Source organism: Raphanus sativus, chromosome 4, assembly GCF_000801105.2.
Source record: "Raphanus sativus cultivar WK10039 chromosome 4, ASM80110v3, whole genome shotgun sequence".
NCBI lineage: Eukaryota > Viridiplantae > Streptophyta > Magnoliopsida > Brassicales > Brassicaceae > Raphanus > Raphanus sativus.
In genome coordinates, this window is record NC_079514.1 from 50,789,129 (window position 1) to 50,814,282 (window position 25,154).

At 33.8% G+C, this 25,154-nt stretch overlaps 3 protein-coding genes and 1 long non-coding RNA gene across 5 annotated transcripts; all 4 read left to right on the forward strand.

Annotated features, from left to right (window-relative positions):
• The first annotated feature begins 12,074 nt into the window (after nt 1-12,074).
• LOC108836243 (uncharacterized) lies at nt 12,075-13,890 on the forward strand. Its single transcript, XR_001947097.2, has 3 exons — nt 12,075-12,624; nt 12,967-13,048; nt 13,130-13,890. It is a non-coding gene; the product is annotated as an uncharacterized LOC108836243 (long non-coding RNA).
• Nucleotides 13,891-15,370: 1,480 nt separating this feature from the next.
• On the forward strand, nt 15,371-17,958 carry LOC108808593 (uncharacterized). Of its 2 annotated transcripts, XR_008945316.1 has the most exons (6): nt 15,371-15,744; nt 15,822-16,095; nt 16,297-16,664; nt 16,749-16,818; nt 17,080-17,200; nt 17,350-17,958. XR_008945316.1 is itself a non-coding variant. In XM_057009491.1 (5 exons), exons 3-5 carry the CDS (start codon nt 16,457-16,459, stop codon nt 17,141-17,143), a joined length of 342 nt encoding a protein of 113 aa, XP_056865471.1. In that variant the 5' UTR covers nt 15,371-15,744; nt 15,822-16,095; nt 16,297-16,456; the 3' UTR covers nt 17,144-17,958. The 2 variants fall into 2 exon arrangements, 1 of the variants encoding a protein (XP_056865471.1); XM_057009491.1 differs by having other exon boundaries at nt 17,080-17,958.
• Nucleotides 17,959-19,228: 1,270 nt separating this feature from the next.
• LOC108833866 (E3 ubiquitin-protein ligase SINAT3-like) lies at nt 19,229-21,068 on the forward strand. The gene is made up of 3 exons (XM_057009490.1): nt 19,229-19,651; nt 20,097-20,483; nt 20,560-21,068. The coding sequence occupies exons 1-3, from the start codon at nt 19,433-19,435 to the stop codon at nt 20,935-20,937; spliced, it is 984 nt and encodes a 327-aa protein (XP_056865470.1). The 5' UTR covers nt 19,229-19,432; the 3' UTR covers nt 20,938-21,068.
• A 2,187-nt stretch (nt 21,069-23,255) lies between these two features.
• On the forward strand, nt 23,256-25,071 carry LOC108833868 (probable F-box protein At3g61730). The gene is made up of 8 exons (XM_018607263.1): nt 23,256-23,494; nt 23,763-23,965; nt 24,052-24,096; nt 24,168-24,332; nt 24,406-24,453; nt 24,529-24,699; nt 24,784-24,891; nt 24,989-25,071. Exons 1-8 carry the CDS (start codon nt 23,256-23,258, stop codon nt 25,069-25,071), a joined length of 1,062 nt encoding a protein of 353 aa, XP_018462765.1.
• Nucleotides 25,072-25,154: the final 83 nt, after the last annotated feature.

A 25,154-nucleotide genomic window follows, 5' to 3' on the forward strand; every position in this document is an offset into this window, starting at 1 on the left:
TATTAGGAAAAAAATAAATTAATTACTTAGTAGAATTTTCGAAGAAAAAGCTGTTTTAATTTACGTAAAATAATCAACAGGAATTTATAAGTATCCCTCATTTGCCTAGAGACAAATAATTAATGTAGGAAACGTGAAATTGAGTCGTCAAGACTGTATAAGGAAAAAGAACTCTTTGGTTTATAAAGAATTAACAATACAAAGCTAGCTAGCAGCATATTACAAAAACATGTTCTCGCATCCCATTCTCCTATAGCTTCCCATGCCATCCCCAATGTATTACTTTTCTTCCTCTTCTATTGCCTCTGCTGCGAGTAAAATTAACACATTTTCCCAGTCAAAACAGACCAATAATTTTTATGTGGAGATGAAATGAGGACATGAGGACATGTACTATACCTGCTCGTGAATTGAGAAGAAGACGACCATTGTACATTGTATCGAGTAGCTCATGAGCACCAAGCCTTCTAAGGAGTCCTTTGTTGTTTGATAAACCTGTAACAGACCGGATACACAAGTTTGCCTCAACCTGTTTACAAACAGGAGTCACCAAATAAAACAGGGGTTACCAAACCAAACTACATTACACATAATGTGAGAGGGAGAGGCAGAGGGTAACAGTTAGGATATTCAGTAAACTCATACACATCTTTGGATCCTTTTCGGTTGAGAGCTTTCCATTTTCCTATAGCCCCACACATATAATCTAATCATATGAACACATAAGGGCATCAATTAAGCTCTTGAGACTTTCTGAAGCATATCAAACGAAAACAGAGAATCGTTACATCTTTTAACATATAAAGATGTCAACTTACGCAGAGTAATATATATATATATATATATATATATATATATAAGAGTTTAGTAAGCTAAGAAAATGTAACTCAAAAAGAACAGTACCAATGATCTGGCAGTTACAGTAAACTCCTGGTTTCTTGTCTAAAGCGTCTGCGTTTTGTACATAGACGAAGGTATAAGCATTGGTAACTAAAGCTGGAGATAAGCACACATATGTCATCATCCAGTGTTTCCTTGACATCGATTGCTGATCCCCCTACAGGCCAAGAACACAACCTAGCTGTGTTTTGAGCCGGCTTTGTTTTAGAAATATATAAAGTTTGATTTTTTTTTACAGAACAGAATGAGTTGAAAGAACGGAATAACCTTGGCCATGTCAACACCCATAAGCTCTCCACCATGTTTAAACGTTTCTAGCTTTCCAGAAAAATCAGAAGTCGCACATTGATGGTTGAGGTACTCTGGCCGGACTTGAAATCAGCGAGTAAGATATATGAGTTAGCCATTCAAGGGAAATAGAACTTTCTAATGTTTTTAAGATTTCTGAAGATGATGTTTACAGATGAAAGCTAACCTTTTTTATGCCTGAGATCCACTGATTTGTAGAGAGATGCAATGAATGAGGAAATCATTGTAGGAGTGAGTGGAAGAGTTAAGGCAATCGTCAATTATGATGATTCAATGCAGTTTGTACCGGTTAAGAAGAAAAGAATACGAAACGGAATAAACGGAGCCCCAGCAAGAGATTCGGCATTAAAATCCGTCATAGAAAACTTCCAGAAAACCCCATTGTTGCTTGAGCTTTTCAGATAACGAAGAGGAGGATGAACCCTAAATTTATCTTCTAAAAACTAAATAATTTAAACGCAGGCTAATTCATAAACCAAAAAAAACAAAACTTAACTTGCGAGGTTTTCACTAATACACGTGTTGACTTCTCATACAATAGTAACATCACGTTTCGGGCTTGTCGACTTACTTTTTGTCATGATGACTTAACAAAGCTTAACACAGAAACCATGAAGAATCAAAAGCCCAAAAAAAGTTAAAATGTGAATAAATGGAACGCAGAGTTTAAATAAAAAGGACAGGTGTCACGCTGTGGACGCACGAATTGATGACGTGGAGGGCCCTGGAGAGAGTGAACATTTCTTGTATAAATATAGACTAGGGTCGGCCCGTCCTACGGACGGGATTTGATTTTAATTTTTGTTATTTTAGTTTGTATAATTATTATTTGATCTTGTTGTTTGTGTGTCAAGATGGTGAATTAAAGTGGTATGAATGGTTTGATCGGATAGGGATAATATACGGGTTGAATTATTTAGTTTACTGATGGAGTCATGGTGGTTCTATTTTAGTGTTCGGTTAAATTTTTTTTAAAGAAAATTAAATCATAATTGTGGGAATAACTTGTTGTTTATTTTGTTTGGGCTATAAATAATTGCTTTATCTGTTCTTTTAAATAGATTTTCATGTTATGGTGTTGACACAACTCAATAAGAATTTGAGGCAGTTTGAAATTGAGTTGGTTTGGCATTTTTTTTAGATTTAGTTTTGTTGAATGCTACATCAGCCCTGTTTTTTTTTTAGTTTTTTTTGTTTGGTGTTTGATAATTTTTCTATCTTAATTTGTTTTAACATTAGTTTTGCGTTACGTATTTGTTACTTTTCTTGTATTTTATCTTTTTTTCCATTGATTTATTTGTTATAAAAAGATTTGTCTTCAGTTTCGTCGCAGTTGACCAATTTTGGTAACTAATGCAATCGTTGCAATTATTTGACAAAGACTTGTATTTTTCTTTGCGGATCTCTTAATATGTTTGTTTTAGTTTAAATTATCTTGTTTCGCTTTTGTTTACTTTGTATCTTTTCGAGTTATTTGTTTAATGCAGCTGTGGAATCTGGAAAGGGACGTGGACCTTCCAATGGCTTCCGCAGATTTGAGTTTCCAACATATCAGTCATCAAATCTAATTGCTGGACCACATGTTCACCCGGGAAAAGAAGTTTCCTTGTAAGAGCTCTACAGAAATGCACCCTATACGTTATTGTCAGCGTACTGAACATAAGAAAATAATTAAAAAAAAAACATTACAAAGCCAATTACAATCTACCGGAGAAAGCACTAATGGCTACCATTTCCTATTAAGATAACATGTGATAAAATAATGTACGATTATGAAAACGACTTTTGCGTACAAATGGAAAACAACAAATGAGGCAAAATTATATTCCAAAGAGCATGTCATAATAACTTGATGGATCACGTTGATTTCCCCAGCAATTATGTAGACCCAACATGGGAACACAATTTCTGCAGCTTTTGGATTACCAAAAAATACCCTAGCCTACAACTTGGATACGAAGATACGGGGAGATGTGAAGAAATAAACTATACATTAAGAAGATTTTATATTCACAGTTGATATTAGCTGGTGCCCGAAAAGATCACAAATTCACATTACTTTAATGAGTGTGAAAGAACTTACATTAGCTTCTGAAGCTGGATTTACCTTTCCGTTTACTGTGAATGGTCCACCAAGAAGAACAATCTGTCCGACATTTTTTTTTAAACTCAGGTTCAAGCTGAACATCTGCATGTAAAGATAATAAAATCTTCAATAAGATAGTGAGATAGAGATAGAGATGAGACCCAACAAATGGGAATGAGAAAGTCTAACCAGTGCGATGTTTGCCAGAGATCCCAAAGCAACAACAATGAGCTCTTGTGTTTCGTCTCTCCTAGGTTGGTTGATTTTCATCGGTTTGCCATGGAGACGTAAAAATTTAGTAAGCGTAGAGAGCCGGTAGGTTGCGATGATCACTTAGCCCATTGAAAACACTGACCTGCGAATTTGTTAAGGTAAGTAAAAGTGAGATGCAAAACATAAAATAACAAAATATTGATCTGGGTCAAACGAATATCAAAGCAAAGCAGTAACATTGATCTAAATGAAGAGAGAGAGAGAGAGAGAGAGAGAGAGAGAGAGAGAGAGAGAGAGAGAGAGAGAGAGAGAGAGAGAGAGAGAGAGAGAGAGAGAGATTATATGGAGGTGGAGGAGTACCTGAGAAGTTGCTTGTTAAAAGTTAAGGTTTTGCAATCCTGTGTTGGGAAGGTGTAGAGGTGGAGAGAGTTAATAGGGACTCTAAACAGCCTTGGGTCATAAATGGCGTTGTATTACTTATTCCCGTAACGGTTCAAGGAGATGAATTGCAGACGGACCAACACGGAGCTCCACCCAGAGATTTCTCACGAAGATGCGTCTCACACGACTCTACAACCTCAATTGTCAATTGACCTAATTGGAGTTCGATAAAGAACCCTAGATAGAAGTCTTCATCCTCAAAGAAGTTGAAGGCTACGACGGAGCAAGCTTTTGTTTTGGTTTCAGCCCATAAAACATTATTCAAAGCCTATAACAAAAGAAACTCGGTAAGTCCTTAACATTAACACGTTCAAAAGAAAGTCGGGCTAGTCCATAAACATTAATGAAGCTTCGCGTTAGTTTTATTAAGCTGGACAGGTGTCATCACCACGTTGATCGAATTAGTGACATGGATTCTGAAGTGTTTTCACCAGAAGAGAGTGAAGTCTACTTTATATAAATAGATTAGTCCTTTAAAGTCCATACGACCATTATCTCTCTTTTTTAATGTCTACTAGATGATAATCCGCGCCTTATGCGGAGTAATTTTTTTTAATTATGATGTATTTAAATAGTATAAGTAATACTATTTTTTTTTTGATAATTGTTTCTACATTTAACTAAAGATAGGCATTCGAGTATCATTTGGTTCGGTTTGGTTATGCTTAGTTCGGATCTTTGCGGATTCGGTTCGGTTCGGACTTTTGCAGGTTCAGTTTGTTTTTTTTTGTCATCAAACACATAGATTCATATAGATTCTGCGGACCAAGCTGGGAACTCTGCATCCATGTGAACGACGAAAGACGATTGCTGTTTGACACTGCGCGTTAGATGATCCGCCTTTGAATTTTCCGTCCGCAGGTTCGGTTTGTGTTCTGATAACCAGTTTAACTTTTTAAAAAAACTTAAGTTCTATATATATACTTTTAATTTCTAAAAATCTAAAAATAAAATGATATATAACATATAAATTTTAATAATATATGCCAAAATACTTAAACGTAACATAAAATTGGTTTAGCTTAAATATTTGGATAGAAAATCAATAGAAATTTTAAGTATTTTGGTGTTTTGAGTATCATTTAGCTGTTTTAAACATGTACTTTATTTACATATATATTTTCAAATATTATGGACGACTTAAAAATATCTTATATATTTCTACATTCTTTAAATATTATTAATTAATATATTTAAGTATACAAATCTGGTTCGAATATACTTTGATATACAAAATATTTTGGTTCGGATTAGATTCGGTTCCGGTTCTTTAAATACCAAAATTTTGAACCCATTTGGATATCTAACTAATGTTGGTTAAAATTCAATACTACTTTTCAGATTGGATTTGGTTCATTTTTTTGAATTTAGATTTTGCCCAATCCTATATTTTTATTGTAACAAAATTTTCAATGAAAGTGATAATGGTTAATATTTATTTTGAGTATGCAACTGATACTCTATTTGTTCGTTGCTCAGTGATAACTGTATTGGAAATCAAGCCATTTCGAGTAGTAGAGAAAATAAGCCGGTATAATTAGTTACCTGGTACAATTTAAATGATTATTATCGTACTGTTTTTAAGTTAACCGGGATAATACCTTTGTTTTTTACGTTGCATTTAGTAAATGAAAACTTTAATATATGGAAAGGTCCATTAAAGAGTTAGCCTATATTAAATTATCAATGGGTTATAAATGCTTATGGTTATATACTAAAGTATCGACTTGTACTCTTGTAATAATTTTAGTTGGACCGTCGTATTAAAATAGAAAGGCTGAGGAGAGCTGTCAGTATGACACGTAAGCATGCTTATAAAGGTTGTCACTTAAAAAATGCTTCAGGATTAATATATAGGGGATTGCTTCTCCTTTTTGTTCTTAAATTTCTTTTTAAATTTCTTTTGTCCCTCTTAGGATTAGTAACATTGTTGGAAAAAAGTCGTAATTGATTAGCCTCTTCTAGATTGATTGTCTGAAAAAAGAAGTAAAAGAACCGGGCCGAAAATACAAGCCAGTTTTTAAAAATGGGCTTAATACACTAGTGGAGTCATTTAAAGTCCATAAGGACCATTATCTATCCTTTTTCAGGTGTCTATTGCTTCTCCTTTTTGTTCTAAAGTTTCATTTTGTCCCTCTTAGATTAATAACATTGTTGGATTTTCTCCAACTTTTATGTTCTGTAGGAACCTCAAAGGCCTTACTGGTTTTTCCGTTAACACCCGCAAACGTAACTATTATGGTTGATAGCGGTTGACAGCGTTTTAAAACAATCATACAAACTGTTACAAATCGGTTCAAACCACTTAGAATCTCTTCAAATCAAAAACTGGTTCTATCTTGCGTTTGCGGATGGATAAAAAATTAAAAGATATTTTTCTAAACATTTTAAAATTTAAAATTAAAAATGGAAATATTAAAAATGCAAATATCATAAATCAAAATATATATACATTTTATATATGAATTTAAATTCACAAACAGTATCGTAATTTTTTTTATAAAAACTTTAAACTAGCTATTCGTTAGATTCTAAAAAAAAAAAATACATATATATATATATATATAAAATATTTTTTAAAAGTTTTTAATATAAATCTTCAAAAAATATGAAAATTATAAGTTTCAACTAATTAAAAAATTAAATAAATAAACATAATCTTATTAGTAATTATATTATATTAATAATTATTATATTTTATATAATAGTATGTTTTTATATTTTTATAATGTTATAATATGTTTATATTGGTAATTTATTATTAAACCGTTGCAATATCTCATAATCAACTAGTCACAAATATTCCGCAAATGCAATAATTTTCAAACGTTATACCAGTTATATAAAATTCTATATAACGCTTGAAAATGCAACTATTCACATCCGTAAATTCATGCACCCGCAACCACAACCGATGAATTTGAACCAGTCAAACCCTAAAGCTCTTGTAGCAGTATGGTACGTCCATTTTTTGGATTGTAAGCAGGAGTGTTCGATCCATATTATTTGTTATTTTTCATACCTATCTTTGCATTTGGATAGTTTAATTTGCAATTTGCGCAATATTGGACTCTCGTAAAGAATGTCACAGTGCTAGGTTTATCTGTGTATTGATTTTCTTTCAAATGTATAATTGAAACCTTTGATGGTTTTCTTTAATGTTTTTTATATAGATCTCATAACTCATTAGCATCACACAAAGTTACACTATCAAGTAAAAAATGTGAGAAGGCTACACCAAGCCATGACATACATTGACTAATCTGTAATTATAAGAAACATTTTAAGGTGTTTATGCGTGGTTCGGTTCCTTTATCGTTTGATATGATGGGTAGTATTAACGGTAATACACTGTTATATACTCTAAAGTTAAGAGTAGAGAGAATCTTTGTAATAGTTTATTAACAAGTTTTGTCTTCTGTGTTTTAACGACTCTGACATCTAACGTGTTTTCATCTCTTTATGCATGTTATGGTGATGGATTCGGAACATCTTTTGTGCAGACATATTTGATATGATATTTAAAAATTAAGGAGGTTAAAGACTATCCGGATCTTTCTATATGATCTCATGATTAATCTGGAAGATCTGAAACATTTTAAATATTATTTCTGAACTTTGATTTATATGTTTACTATATGCTCTACATTCAATCATGTTGTAACTCAGTGAGAAGTTGAAGAACAAAGGGAAGGAATATGGATTAGTTAATATAGTTGGTGCTAATTGCCAAATGCCAAAATAAAATCTCAACATTCAATCATTTCCAATCATTACGATACAATGATTAGGTTAAGACTTAAAAACCAACATGATTAACAAGAATTTAATCACCCCCTCATAATATACAACTTTGACTTCTCATGCACAGCATACAAACACAAAGTACCTACCAGAAAAAGTTAGAAAACATATCTGTAATTTTGAGTTGGTTATGAGATTAGATTCTCATGATTAAGTTCACCCAAACTGTTCTATCATTAAATATTTTCATTTGCTAAATAACATATCAAATGCGATTATGATCCTATCTTGGTTTAGATCACGTTCATATTCATGCAAATCATTAATCTGTTATCTTCTTGTTTGTTTATTTTATAGTGTTTTTTTGTTCACCCTTCTATAGTTAAATGACAGTATTATTGATTCTTTGGTTAAAACATCGCCTGGTATAATGAAAGGACCTTTCGTACAAACAAGAAGCAGTCGAATTTTTTATCTAAACAATGATTGATTCCCACAAATATAAGATATTTACAATGATCTAAAATCTGAATATTGACATTGCATTGTAATATCAAATTTCAGAGCCATACTGGCAAGACCTTTTTGTATTTGGATAATCTAAGAGTAAAAAAGTAGAAAAACATGTTCGAGGACAAATGTCTTGTTAGATATTAGTAGAAAAATGACTCGAAGTCGAGGAATCTATGTCATATTTGCACGTGACATATCGGACAAAGGAAGAAAATATTGTCCCAATCACTCAAATATCTCTCCACTTATCTATTTCTTAACTTTGTTTATTTTGTCAACGAAAAGCCCGGTGGGCTAACATGTTGTAATACAGTCCATAAAAACAAAGACACATAACAAACACAAAGGCCTATAAAACATCAGTTAACCAGTGATTTAACTACTTAACTCATATAGACATCAGTTAACCAGTGATTGATCTACTTAACTTAACTCATATAGAAACAGTTGTTAAGTCAAATCTCTGATTTATGTGTTATAAAAAAAAAGAGTCAAATCTCTGATTCTGTGAAGCCTTTTCTTTTCTCAGACCAAATCCCAACATGGAAGAAGATTGTACAATGACATGTTCTATTTGAAAAAGTAATGATGAAACATGAAAGCTGGATCGTTGTTGTTCTCGCTTTTTCTTTTACGTGGTGCCGTGGTGGTAAAGATGTTCTTTTACGTGGTGCCGTGGTGGTAAAGATGATCACTATCATTAGATCGAATTCTTTGTGGATAATTTTCATTTATTCTTTAAAGAAGGTCTGAGTTTGCTTGAGATGAAGAAGAATAAATTGTTCCTTTACATTATACTTAGTCTTTTAAATGGCTTTGAACCCAAGCTACATTTCGTTACTCATTTCTCATGTCATATCCTTTTTTATTTTTTGAATTGAATATTAAATTTAATTCAAAAGAAAAAAATCTTGTTACAAATATGTGTGTCCTTTTCAAAATTTCTAAACAAGATTAAAACGAAAAATTGAAAACTCTTGGATCCAAACTCTTCTTTCACTTTCTAAATCATCATTCCTCTCAAATCTACCTAGCTCTCACTCCTATTAGACAGCCAGCACTCACTCCTACTGGATAATCAGCTCTCACTCCTACTGATTCCTTCATCAAATCATCTTGTCTTCTTCTCATAACTATCTATCTCTCACTTCTACTAGGCAGCCATCACTCACTCCTACTGGACATTAGCTCTCACTCTTACTGAACTTTCTCAATCAGTTGCTTCACACTTTTTACTCTTACGACTTCCTATCTTGTGCTAAACCATGTAGCTATTCCACCTTCATATTTATTATCTTCCCTTCGCCTAATCACTGTGAATTTGTTCCTCATCTCCTTAACGTCAAAAAAGTTACGTAAACTGATCGATTTCTTTTAAGTTCTTATTAAAGTAAAAAGTAATGTTTTTTCATAAGCCATCAGAGTTTATTTAGTGGTCCATCTAATTCTACGTAGTTTTGAGTTTTGACAATTAAAATTTACTACTAGCTATACTATTTTTAAAGAGATTATGCATTTTTTCAAAAAAAAATTGTTAACAACTCAGATATTAATTAAATCAAAAAATTTCCCGATAAAAGATTGCTATATATGTTGATAGAAAAAGTTGCTATATTTAGAAGATCTCCAACCTCACGATAAAATTTACTACAAAATAAAGTGGGGAATATAGTCATGAACAAATAAAAAATCATGAAAAAATAAAAGGCATTACTCCATACATGGAAAAAATGTTCTTCGTGCTTAAACTTTTTTGCAAAGACAAAATATATCGAATAGACAAAAAATTATCAAAAGGTCATAACTCAAAAATCAAAACAATACTAAATGAAGAATATACTCCATAGATAGCCTGGTCACGTCCTCAATTTAAATCAACCAATAGGAGAAGAGAGATTCGTCACGTTAGACAAGCTTCAGTACTTCGTTTGGGCTTCAACGTCTTGGCCCGGCATTGTTCATATCCCCGAAGCCCTTTAAGCCCATCGTTCCCCTTTCCGCGAAGAACAAAACCTACTCCTGCAAAATCCACAGACAAACCCTTCCTCTTCCTCTACTTCGTTTCCTCCGTTTCACTAATCTTTTACATTCTTACAATCAATTCCCTCCCCACTCCTGTGCAAGTTTAATCTCATTAATGGATTATTTTCGATATCTCCGTCTGAGATCCTATATAAATCTCCAACTTTTTTTTTTAATTTGTATCCTACCTGTGAACCTGTAAAGATACTATAAACCGATTCCGATGGCAACTCCAGAATTTGTGTCCACTATCACTGAAGCCCCTCCATTGCGACTTCTCAAATTCACTTATAGGAGCTGAAGGCTGTCCGCCTCAGAATTTGTGGTCACCCTCATCGACAGTCAGATGAAACAGGAAGTGTCTCAGCTTCAAACCGAGGATGACGATTCGACAGGATCGACCGGCTTGCCTCGGGTTCGGATCAACCAAATCGTTGAAGCGGTAAGTTCATTTTTTAAAGTTCAATTCATTTTTATATTATTTAAATTTGACACTTTCTTTTTCAGTCGGTTCCAAAGAAAAAGGGCGGTTTGTTCGGTTTGGCTCGTCGGTTTGGCTCGTCGGTCCAGCTCGGTTTCGTCTGCTTCCGCACCACCGTCCTTTGTTGATCAAGAAGTCCTTCTGAGTCAGATGAGGGACAAGGATGCTCGCATATCTGCGCTGGAGTCCATGGTGGCTAGTCAAGAGGCGGGCTGGGAGGCACAGAGGAAGCTGAACGAGCAAATGATGGCGATGATGAGGAGCATGAACCCGAACGCCAACGTGGACCTCCCGACCATGCCAGACCCGAACGTCCAAAACCCGTAGTTTAATTTCTTTCAAAAACTCGAAATGTTTTATTTTGATTTGTATGACTTTGAATTTATATAATATGTTTTAAATTTAAATTTTAATTTTATATTTTCGAATTTAAATTTTAAAAATATTTTTTTTTTCAAAAATAATTTTAAAAAAAAAAAAACTACTTTCAATATATTCCAAGGAATAGCCGTCCTCAATATATATCGACGACCACTTCGACGAATGCATGTCCTCTAAATCTCCTCGGAATTGTTGTTCCTCGAAATTCCATCACAAAATTTCGAAGAAATTTCGAGGGAAAATAAAATTTCGAGGAATTTTTTTCGAGAGACTTTTTCCTCGGTATGTCGTCGGAATACGGTTATTCCGACGACATACCGAGGAAAATGTCCCTCAGTATCAGCGTGTTTTCTTGTAGTGATCTCCTTAACGTCAAAAAAGTTACGTAAACTGATCGATTTCTTTTAAGTTCTTATTAAAGTAAAAAGTAATGTTTTTTCATAAGCCATCAGAGTTTATTTAGTGGTCCATCTAATTCTACGTAGTTTTGAGTTTTGACAATTAAAATTTACTACTAGCTATACTATTTTAAAGAGATTATGCATTTTTTTCAAAAAAAATTGTTAACAACTCAGATATTAATTAAATCAAAAAATTTCCTGATAAAAGATTGCTATATATGTTGATAGAAAAAGTTGCTATATTTTAGAAAATCTCCAACCTCACGATAAAATTTACTGCAAAATAAAGTGGAGAATATAGTTATGAACAAATAAAAAATCATGAAAAAATAAAAAAGCATTACTCCATACATGGAAAAAATGTTCTTCATGCTTAAACTTTTTTGCAAAGACAAAATATATCGAATACACAAAAAATTATCAAAAGGTCATAACTCAAAAATCAAAACAATACTAAAAGAAGAATATACTTCATAGATAGCCTGGTCACGTCCTCAATTTAAATCAACCAATAGGAGAAGAGAGATTCGCCAAGTTAGACAAGCTTCAGTACTTCGTTTGGGCTTCAACGTCTTGGCCCGGCATTGTGCAAAATCCACAGACAAACCCTTCCTCTTCCTCTACTTTGTTTCCTCCGTTTCACTAATCTTTTACATTCTTACAATCAATTCCCTCCCCACTCCTGTGCAAGTTTAATCTCATTAATGGATTATTTTTGATATCTCCGTCTGAGATCCTATATAAATCTCCAACTTTTTTTTTTAATTTGTATCCTACCTGTGAACCTGTAAATATACTATAAACCGATTCCGATGGCAACTCCAGAATTTGTGTCCACTATCACTGAAGCCCCTCCATTGCGACTTCTCAAATTCACTTATAGGAGCTGAAGGCTGTCCGTCCGCCTCAGAGGGACTGTTCGAATGAGACTACTGAGGCCCTTTATGTGAAAAGACGGTGAGCTGATGGTGATTGACATGCTGCTTATTAATGCGAAGGTTAGCCGGAACATTATTTCAATTTTTAGTTTTCGATTTAGAGTTCTCTCTAACATTTGCTATAACTGATTCGTTATTATTCTCCCTACATGATCTGAGTGCTTTTGATGTTCCAAGAATCAACCCAAAATTACTGTAAGGCGTCGCTCCTATCACGATTATTTGCGAGTTGTTCCCAATACGTTCTCATTCCTGCATTTCGTAGCTTATTATCTCTCATTAACTCACTCAAGTGTGTGCTCAAACCAAAATGTATACCATAATCATCTTCCTAAAGCAAAAACGTGTCAATTTTAGCTTCTGTAATCTAATTATGAATTTCCAAACTTTCTGTGAAGTGGTTGATTGAAGATGATAATAGTAGTGCACAAGCCGCAGAGTAACTGTAATTAAGTTTTGAAAATGAGTGTAATCAACTTTGCTTAACGTTTCATGTTATTTTCTGAGTCTTCTTGGATTTGATTTTGTTTACTTTAGGAAAGATCATTGTGCAAGCCAAAAGGGGGAAAGAAAAGATCATTGTATCAAGAACCATGGGTGACTACTACAGCAGTAACACGTAATGTGATCTCTTCTACAGCTGTTATGCATGATTTTTTTCTGGGATTTCCCTCACAGAATTTTACAGTTATATGTGCAGGTTAGACATATCTCTGAGCAGTTTGGCACGTGCCTGAGCAAGTTGAACTTGCTTAGAGGCTTTGATTCCTTCCTTTATAAGGCTTCTGTCTGTGGATAGCTTCGAGATATAGCTCACCAAGGCAGATCTCAGTTCCTCATAGAGCGCAGAGGTCTCCAGTATCTCCTCAAAATCCGAACGAGTCACGAGCTCACACGCCATTATACCACGAAACTGTTTTAGGATTACTTTCAGCTTCTCTACCGTGTTTGAAGATTCCTTAGAAGAGGCTTTAATTTTCCAAGGACATGGAAATTGTCAAAGTCTTAAAGAAACCTGGGAAGCGGATTCTTCATTGATGATCTTATCTATGTCATATTTTGGTATAAAGATGGAAGCATCCTCGTCTACCTTAAATGGTTCTATTGATGCTATATATGGACATCAAATGTTTTTAAGAATAAAAGTGGAGGTAAGCCTGACTGTGCAATTTCTAGAGATCCTAGCCTCCACGAGGGACCATTGCCTTTCTTCAAACCACCACAAGTGCTACACTGCCGCCGCCCCGACTTTCCGTTGATGCAGCTGAGGAGAAATAATTCCGCCAAGCAAAATGTTCTATATTTTATATTTTTAGCTAAAAATGTATATTTTTGTTTTCAAAAATTATCATGTCATAAACGGAAATGGTATGTGGTTATATTTTCTTACATATAACTACATTTATCAAAATGATCCACCTCATTATTTTTTTTTTAAACAGAGGCCATCGATGAAGTTTATGTTGCTGGGGATTGCTGCAAAATAAATGAATGACTAGAAGCAGAAACACACATGTAAAGCTACCAAATCTTGCAAGGACTCTTTTACATTGGATGAGATAAAAGATAATAATATGGCCTCGATTGTTTGATTTTTTTTTTCGGGTTCTTGGTTTCATTATAATTGTTTTTTTCCAATCTTGATTTACAAATAATAAATTACTAATATTTTTATTTTTTTGAGAAAAGGCATATATTACTAAAATGTTATTCAACAAATATTTAAATTTGAATTTGAGTGTCATAAACTCATAAATTATATGAGTTTCTGATTATATATTTTTAAATTTGAGTTTTTTTTGAAAAAAATGTTTTGTGAAATTTTGTTTTTTAATTTTTTTTTCCAATTTTTCTTCGGAATTCAAAAAATGTTTTCTGAAACTACTTTTAAAATTTTTAATAATTTTTTTTTTATTTTATAAAACTTTAAACTTCAATCCCAAATCTTTATCACTTAATTTTAAATTCTAAGATTTAGATTAGTTAATACAAGATATACAAGTGTATATTTACTTTTTAATGGAATATATTTTGGTCGTTTTAATCTTTTGAGCCTAAATTTATGACAAAAAAAAACATTTTTAGTGCTAACTCAACACTTAAATATCTACTATTTATGAACACAAAACACACACAAATTCTATACATATAATCTCATGCAAGATGACAAAAAAAAAACAATAATTCATGCAAATACAGCACAATAGAAACATATTTCCATTAAAAATATAACTGAAAGCCTGAAATATATACTGAAAATAAAAAAAGTAAAATGTCATAACATATAGTTGATAACAAATAAAAATCTAAACATGTAAACATTTTATAAACAAAGGCAAATGTTAACAAAATAAATATATATGATTTAATTAGAAAAAAAAATATTTGTTATATTCAATTTAATGTAAAATTCAAGTATTTTATAAAATTAAAATATATTTTAATATTTAAATGTAAATTTACCCCGCCCGAAGGACGGGACAACCCCTAGTACAGGTAACAAGTGAAAATACTATAAATTTAAATTCTGATAACATTAATTGTCTAGCAAAATAAATAAATAATAACAATAGTAATGGTTTTAACATAAAAAATAAATTCTCATCATACAAAAGGGGGAAATTTCCATTAAAATATCCCAACTAAATTTCATTAAGTTTTTAAATATCTAAAAACTTTTACTATCCAGTTTAATATAAAAATAAATATTTGACTCATTTTAATACTTGAAAATTTTAAAATATGCTCATTTTAATATTCAAACTATACTAATTTTCATCAAAAATATTAATAAGTTTTAAACGAAATTTAAAAAATCCTTAAAATTCAAAAACAAATCATATATATAATGCCTCACTTTTCTCTCTTCTTAAGGCATCCACATCAGCATTTTTTAAATGATGTGGGTCCCGCAAAACTATTAAATATCTTAACTCTGACCCAAAAAAAATATTTACAAGCGACATCTTCTTTGATCTTTTCATCTTCCCCAATTTGAAAAATGAATCATATGTTCTTTCATTGATCGGAAGCTTTAAAATAGGTCATGTATTTAACCTTCTCCTTTTTACCTTTTCAGTTCTTCTTCTCCATTTCTCCTTTATCCTCCTCTTCCAATCAACAAAGGTTGTTATAACAGAGCATCGATTCTCAGATTACCCAGATATGCTCACTAAGGATTGAATCAGCTCTAGGATGTCGTCAACGTTTATACGAGGGAGCTTGACATGGAACCAAGCAACGTACCAATACAATCATGTTTGGCAGACGCTCAAGGTTTTGGGTCAAGTCCACACGCCGCCTCGGATCCATTTGGTAAGAGATCCATAGACACGGTCAAAATCTCAAAACTTTAATTGAAATTCATCTCAAAACTTTAATTGAAATTCTAGATGAAGCAGCAGGAGGATAAGATGGTTATGCCTCCAAGGAAGGAGCCTGAAGTAGAGAAGAAGTAAAACTAGAGCATGAACCTGAGTCGGAATTTGGAGAAGAAAGGGAGAGTAAGGAGAGGAAGCAGGAAGCTTTAAAAGAGATAGAGATGGGGAATGCGGCAGCATACAAGTCTTTTAAAACACTATCAAGAATTAGTCATAACCATACAACTTGATGATGAAGATATCTCTTTATCACAAATCGTGCAGCTGCTCATTGGAGATGACAAAGGTATATTCTTTATGTATATGTGTATAGTTTTAATGTATATATTAATCTACAATTTTTATGTGATTTTCTTGGAAAGTGGTTGCGCTCTAAATTTGATCATGTTTGATTCAGTATTATTAGTGCATTATTGTAGTCTTTTGTATATTAGTCTATACTGATTTGTTTTCGAGATGGCTTAAATTGTTGTTCTGCATGACACAGAGGTGGATATCAGAAGCTTGGTAAGGAAAACACACAAAGGAGAGTTCCAATTGGAAGTGGAGCCGATGGATAGTGGCTCCATAGAGATCTCTATTGGATCAAGTTCGCTTAACTGGCCTCGACCAAAGAATATTAAGAAGAAAATTCTCGGGAGTCGAGAATGAGTGGAACAACTATAGTGAGGGCTCTGCAGGCTGCCACTGGATCTCTTCCTCCAATTGTTTCTCTTGATAAATTCATGTCATCCACTGATTCAGAATCTCCATCTGAGTCAGATATTGAAAAAAGACCTCTTGTTTCAGATAATAATGGTGCAGAGGCGGTTATAGTTCTTATGTCACCCAAAGAAAAAGCAAATACCGATCTTGGTACATCACCAGTTAAAGCCGAGAGTGATGAATTAGTATCCTTAATGCCTCATTCTGATTTGTAATCTGTTTGCATACCTACAGGTGAACGTCTATGGGAAGGTCCACTCCACTTGAGTGTTTCTTCTATGATCTCTGTCATTATTCTGAAAAGGTTTGTATTAATCAATGGTTCTATTAGTGATAGCAAACCTAGCTCAGTACTTTATTTCATCTACATTTCCAAATTTGGGTTTGCATATTTAAACATTTTTGTTGTGCTGACTAATCTAAGATGTTATACTATTACACCGTTTCTGAGCTGCATGGAAGATGTTATAAGCTTCTTATTCGCATTATAAGACATTTGATTTGATGTAAAAGTATATACACTCACTGATATCATATTTCCTAATCTGATATTTTTCTTGGACAGTGGTGAAAAGACTACTACGAAAGAGTGGCCTATGTTGCTTGAGATCAAGGGTAGAGTCAGATAAGATGCATTTGAGAAGTTTGTTCGAGAGCTCCCAAATCCCATGAGTCGTGCTGTAATGGTATTCTTCTATGGCTTGCAACTTTCACATTCATTGCTTGAAAGCTGTCTACTTGGCTAAAGTAATAGGACTTGCTTTCCCCTACTTGATAAACTTTTTCCCAGTAGCTGTCATGTGTGCTTATATATAAACTTACTTTTCTATTGCAGGTTATCCGTTTTTTTTTCTGCAAAGAAAAGTTCTCCAAGACTGAACAAGAAACCATTTATGAGGTATGTCCTTGGTAGTTAACTAAATTTCTGTGTAGGAGCGTGTAATCTGGATTAACTGATCCAGTAAAAACTGAATTCATATAAACAAATCAATAGTTTTATTATTGATTTACATTTACATACTTTTGCTGATCCAGTAAAAACTGAATTCATATAAACTTAGGTTTCAAACCAGTCTCAGTCTATGAATAACATTAACCAAGTAAAACCTATTCTTTGTTTTTTTGAAAAACCACGCAAAATGCATCTTAGGATGCAATAAAGCATATGATATGAATTACCACTTTCAGTATAACATGGGCATATACAAAAATCAATACACCTAATACAAATACACAAAGAAAAACACAAGAAATTCAGATAATAAAAAATATATAAATGTAAATCAATAATAAAACGGAAAATTCAAGAATGGTATACAATACCTAGAAGGCTTAAAACAGACACAAATATACCTGCGTGCAAGCGTGTAAGTAAATCAGTGACCACAACAAAACACACAAACTTCACAAATATGGTATCTCAGTTGCACACATTGAGATAGAGAAACAACTCTGTCAATGACCCCGCGCTTGCGCGGGGCTCAGCCCCTAGTAGTTAAAATTTGAAAGTTTGTTTTAGTTTTTAAGATTAAAAGTAACTAAATTTTGTATAATATTTTAAATTTTATGAAAACTTAAATATGAATTAAATAAACAAATAATTTTTAAACTTCAGAAACAAACTAAATTTGAAATCTAAACTACAACAGATATTATAAAAAAATTAAGATCATACAAAATTTAGTTCCTTTAATTTTAAAATTAAAATAAAATTTGAAAATTTTACTAGATTTGTTTTTTAGTTTTAGAAAATTTTTAAGTTTTTTTGAAACTTATTACTAAAATGATGGGTATTAAAATGAGCATATTTTAAATTTAAGTATATTAAAATGAACAAAATAATTAGTTTAAGTATTTATGTAGTAAAAAAGTTTGACTATTAAAAAGTTTAACAAAATTTAGTTAGAGTCTAGGTTGCACGGAAGCTTTGTCGGATGTCCGCTTCCTGCTTCGGAACCGGAATCGGAATCGGAAGCTTGTGGAAGCTCTCGGAATCTCGTTTCCAATACGCTTCCAAAAATACATCTTTAAAAACACTTTGGAAGCTTACGATTCCATTTTGGAATCACGCTTCCGTTTTTTTAAAATACAATATCATAAATAAATAAAAATAGAAGAAACATTGTTTTTATATAATACTGAAATAGAGAATATAAATATTCAAGCATTAAAGCTAATACTATATTTTTTTATGCATTGAAAGTTTATTAGAGATATATCGTCTATATTTAAATATACTGTGTTAATTATTTACGAAATGTTAAAAAATAATTAGTATAATAATATTTTATAAACTTAGTTTATGCATAGTTTCACGGTTTTAACATGAAATCATTTAAATTATTATAAATTGATATTTTTATTTTAATTTGAATCCTATAATTGTTAGTCACATTTGTAATCTTTTATATTTTAATATGTATATATATACATATATAAATATACGCTTCCGACACGTTTCCGCTTTTTAATTTTATTAAAAAAATCGCTTCTACGTTTTCACACGATTCCGCTTCCGCGTTTACGCTTCCATTTCCATGTAACATATTATGGAATCTTCCAAAAATAAAATTTTCAAAAATGCAATCATGTTTAGGCCCATCTTTACTGGACCATGGCCCTCTATTAGTAAACTCTAATAAACTTTACATTTAATTTAAAAAAAGAAAGAAATCATTGTGTAAGAATATACAGCATTAATTATTAAATGATTATAATTTCCATTTCCTGTAAAAATTCTTCTGAATCTCTCTTCTTCCCAGAACATTCTCTATATACAATACAACCGTCCGATTGCGTTGCCGGTTCATTTGACGGCAACTCATGAAGAAAAGCATCTCTCTTTATTTGAAATCAACACTTCACGAGAATTGACCTGTTGCAATTAAATCGGATTCGATCAAAGTTTTCACCTTTCGATGGATTTGGATAGCATGGACTGCACTTCAACCATTGATTTAACAGATGACGAAGAGATCCATCAAGATCGCCATTCCTACGCATCGGTTTCAAAGCATCATAGTACTAATAACAACAACGCGAATACTGCTTCTGGTCTTTTTCCGACAACCACTAGTGTTCATGAGCTTCTCGAATGTCCTGTCTGCACCAATTCCATGTACCCTCCGATTCACCAGGTCCATTTCAATCTCGTGTTGCCTGGATCTTTGCTTTCTTGATTGGTTTTAGGGTGCTAAACATTGCCAAAGCTATAAGTTTATTTATTTATTTTCTCTTTAGAGAATTTCCGGACAAAACACTTAATACTCTGTTTCAAACTCGTCTTGTCTGAACTTTCCCTGCTTTTCAGTTCCCTGATCTTTGCTCTGTAGATTGGTTTTAGGGTTTTTGTCTGGTCTCTTGAGAAACATTGCCAAAGCTAAAAGCCTTTTTTCTAATTGTCTCTTTAGAGAATTTTCGGACAAAACACTTACACTGTGGACATACTCTGTTTCAATCTCTTGTTGTCTGAATTTGCCCTGTTCTTTACAGTTCCCGGATCTTTGCTCTGTTGATTGGTTTTAGGGTGCTAAGCTTTTTGATTCTCTCTTTACTTACACAATGATGTTGCTTCTCCTGCAGTGTCAAAACGGACATACTATATGTTCATCTTGTAAAAACAGAGTTCACAATCGCTGCCCTACATGTAGACAAGAGCTAGGTGATATCCGTTGTTTAGCACTCGAAAAAGTAGCCGAGTCTCTTGAGCTACCTTGCAAGTACATGTCACTTGGCTGTCCGGAGATATTCCCTTATTACAGCAAACTCGAACACGAGACCGTATGTGACTTCAGGCCTTATAACTGTCCGTACGCTGGTTCGGAGTGTTCTGTCATGGGTGATATCCCTTTCTTAGTTTCTCATTTGAGGGATGACCACAAGGTGGATATGCATTCTGGGTGTACTTTCAACCACCGTTATGTCAAGTCTAATCCTCGTGAAGTCGAAAACGCCACGTGGATGTTAACTGTATGTGTACACATATGATTTTCATTTGTTTATAGCTAAAAATCTTATATGCTTATCAAAAGTTTCTTTGTTTCAGGTCTTTCACTGCTTTGGTGAATACTTTTGTCTTCATTTTGAGGCATTCCAGCTCGGAACGGCTCCAGTTTACATGGCGTTCCTGCGTTTCATGGGGGACGAGACAGAAGCTCGGAGCTACAATTACAGTTTGGAAGTGGGAGGTTATGGTCGGAAGCTGATTTGGGAAGGAACACCGAGAAGCGTGAGAGACAGTCACAGGAAAGTTAGAGACAGTCATGATGGGCTAATCATACAGAGGAACATTGCTCTCTTCTTCTCAGGTGGAGACAGGAAAGAGCTGAAACTGCGAGTCACTGGAAGAATATGGAAAGAACAGCAGCAAGGTGGTGTTGAAGCTCGTGGAGGAGGAGGAGCTTGTATCCCAAACTTGTCCTAAAAAAATAATTTTTTGAAACTCTTACTGACTTGCCGCTGTGTCACAGATGCAGTTACAAATCAAAGCATAAAAGAAAACTAAAACGATAACTACATAGAGTAATCCCTTGCTGTCAGATGAGTTTCAAATCTTCTCTTGTTCTCTGTCTGAAGGCCCTTCTCCTAGGATCAATTTCTGCCACAACCAAAACTCGTGTGAATGTTGTCGGAGGGAAGTGTTGCCAATCTGGCGATGAGAGCAAAACTTTATATCCACGGGTGGCCATGAAACTCAAAGAAGTATCAAATTTCTTATCGGCAGATATGAGAAGATAAGAAGGTGGTGGATGATCGAAGTTAAGAATCCTCATCTCCCTCCCTAAAATCGCATGAACTCTTGTATATTCATCATCATCTTCATGGTTGCAACGCGTAAAACTTTTCAGACAAGTGTTGCAGGTTACTTCTCTTGAGTCTTGATGGAACTTTGAAAGTCATAACACGGTCATCCTTCTCGAGGATCTGATACCTTGACTCAGCCTCTGTTTCGTTGATGTCTAACGTGTAGAGGTCACCAGAAGCCACCACGGTGTTGATGGTCAGAGCAGGATCAAGCTTCTGCAATCCTTGTTGGATATTGGTAAACAAAGTTGACACGTCGTATCCAGAGGGAAGCCGGGCACTCTTCCAATCCCATACGACATGTACATTTTTAGATTTAAGTGTTACTGTTACCTCATCATCATCATGAGATTTAGCTTCAGGTTTGATCTCAAAACGTGGAAGGGGAGCACCGTTAAATTTGGTAGCCATGTTGGACGATGATGAAAGAAAATCGAATTTTGGGAGAGGCAAGAAGAAGAACCACCGAAGAACAAACCAGAGCAAAAAAAAAAAAACTCCTTCTCTCCTCACGAGAAAACAGTTTAATCACTTATAGCGGTGATCCTCGTCCTCATCTTTGCAGTGCGTCGTCATGAACACCAAACAAGAAAATGTTATTCTCTCTCTCATCTCCTTTTTCACTAACAACTCTCATTGATTCGTGTCTCCTACAAGTCTGTTACATAAGTGAAGTACTTTTCATAAATTCTGTTGCATTAGTATGTTCGTTGATAAGTAAACAAAAAAAAAAAAAAACAAATATGTTGCTTTAGAATGTTTGTTGCTTGCGCCATAAGTTCTCTAGTTACATAGGAATGCTTATGTAGCTAAGATGAGACCTTAAACCCTATTACACATGTCATCTATCAATCATCTGATAAACCTCTATTGAAGGTTATAATTGTTGATCAAGAAACACTAGCAAAATAATACTTGGAACACACTTTAACTTCAGCCAAATTTCTCTACTTTTTCTTTTTGATACAAATTGAAACTACACATTCCTACAAACTTGGAAGCAAATGCATGATCTCTATAATATTATTTGAAAAGTCAGTTTCTTATGTATCGCGCTCACGTTAACTATCATGATGGTTGATTACACTACCCTTAATGAATTAAAATTATTACAGTTAAATATTTTTATTGATTTTTATTTAGTTTCATTTTTAAAATTTTCCAAATAACATATATAATAAAAAAGAAACATTTATAAAGTGTAAAACAAATTTAAAAACGAAAATATATGCATATATAATATGATTTCATGAAAAAGGAAAGTTCACAAAATAGTAACATTCCATTAAAAAAATAACATAAAATATACTTTTGAAGTAATAAAATACTTTATTTATATCTATTTTTTAGATGAAAACTATATATTTGTATATAATGTGATTTTATAAAAGAAAATTTTACATAGATAATCTTGATATTAGAAAATAAATATTATTTATTTTAAAATAATAGAAATATTTGTATATATCTATCTATTTTCTTAGATGATTACATAAAATAGTTAAATAACATAGACAAATATTTTTTCAATTTACTAAAATTAGTTTATAATTAGTATTATTGAAATGTTTTATTTATTTTCATATATTTATATTTATTTGACTATAATAGTTTAAGTACGGACAAAACACCCCCTAAATTAATAATAGCTTACCAAATCGGTTAAGGATCGTGACTCGTGTGATGCTAAACCGGGTCCAATACTCAAAAACGATTTTAAAATCGTAAGAGAGGCGGGTCCCAGAAAGTTTGTTACAGGGGCAGAAACGTCATTTCGATTCAAAATTTTCGAAAACTCGCTCTCTCCTCCGCGGGGGTGTATGTAGTAGTAGTATACTCACAAAGAAGCGATTCAGAGCTAAAACAAAATATTTGAATCTCTTTTTTTAAAAAACTTAACAAACGATCGAGTAGTGAGATACCGAGAGAGCAGAGAGGATGAAGACGAGATCCAGTGATGTAGCACAAGTAGCTAACAGAGGCAAGAGGAAAGCTCCGGAGGGAGACGAAAACGTCAGAGGGAAGAGACGATCGGTGCAGAAGAGCGACGAACGGAAGAACTCTCCTTCTCCTCGGATAGATAGAAGATTGGCTCCGAAGAGAACGATTCTCAGAGGAATCCATGGATGCGTATCTCCTCGGTGCTCTGCTTCTACTCACCGCTCCACCTTCTCATGGTATTCTTCTTCTTCTTCCCCGAATCGCACCTAGTTTCGATTTTATAGAGATTGATATGGATCTAGGATATAGAACTCGATCGATCATCTTCGGAATCGATTGGATTGTATGAGAACATCGACTTGTGTGTGGTGGTTGCTGAATTTGAAAACCGATTGTTATATAACTCAACTGCCTCCGATTTCGAATCAGGATCGTTACGGTTAGATCTAAGTCTCTTCGTTAGATTCACGAATCTGTTTGTTATTGTTTTCTCTGCGGAATCAGGTATGAGCAAGATGTGTGGACACACATTGCGAGGTTTTTGGATGGGAGGTCACTGGTGAAGCTGGGAGCAACGAGCAAATGGTTTAACAAGATGGTGATGGAGGATGATGCTGTTTGGAGGTTCGCTTGCTTGCGTGATCTTCAGGTGCCAAAACCGTATTCAGTTTCTTCAAGCTGGATTAAGATCTACGCTTCAGCGTTTGGTAAGTAACGGATAAGATTGTGTAGTCTCCAAAAAACAAAAATGGTAAACTAAAGAATTGAGATGATGGATTGGATAATAATGCAGATGGGAGTCACTCTTACTTGTTCCGTCAGCAGCAAAATCATATTGGTCAGTCACTGTCATGTTTGAAATTGAAGTTACTTCATTTTCCTGATCACTGTCACTCTCGTTTTTTACAGACTGGATGCGATTTGGTGCTTTTACTCTTGACTCTAGAGTGTCACTTCTGACTGAGAGGTTGAGTTCTCCACTGAAAGTTCCAAGGGAAGGTACCATAGAACAGATGCTGGAATCAAGTGGTTCATGTATTGTAAAAGACATCAGAAGCGGTATTTGGATTGCAGGTAAAGAAAGCATTATCTTCTGGAACTTGTTCACAAACGAAAAAGATGTAATCTTGGCTTATCTTATGTACAGATTTACAGCTTGTTCGGTGCCCTGTCTGTGACCTCAGTACCTGTGATGGTAAAAGTAGTAGTGCATTAGTAGTCCCTGCAGTAACTAAAACTGCAACTAAGAGTTTTTTGTTTAACTGTGTAGGAACAATGCAAACACTGGATGCTAGGCATATTGAACTGTTCTTGAATGAAGGATACAAAAATGGAACTTGGGAGTACAATCTTATTGCTTCTCATAAGTTGCAGAAAGACGCAGTTGCAGCTTGTGGAGCCATTTTCGATCTCAAACACCTTAAAGCTTCTTCATCCTCAGGTAAGTTAAACTCAACTACACTCTGTATTTTATGTTGCTGTTAGAGTATAGTTCACACCTTTTCATGAAATGGAATCTTTACAGGTATTCTCAACCTCAAGTCTTGGACTGGAGCGCCAGATGATTCCCAACCCAAAGCAATGGTCGCACCCCTCGCAGTCGCTGTTCACACAAGATTACAAGAAAACGAAGGTTTATACTTGTTCATAAACTCTGTATAATCAATCCATCTTGAAACAAAAATGAAGAAAAGATACTCAGTAGTTCTTGTACACATATAAAATTGCAGGAATCATTGTGAAGTATCACACGATGAAGGCAGGAGCTGAGGGTGACATAGTTTCCATCAGAATCTCCCAGCAGCTACTCTGAGTTCCTGATCACAATGTGTTATATATCCCACTCACACAGGACCCCTCTTTAAGTATCTCTGGTATGCAGAATTCTTTTCCTCT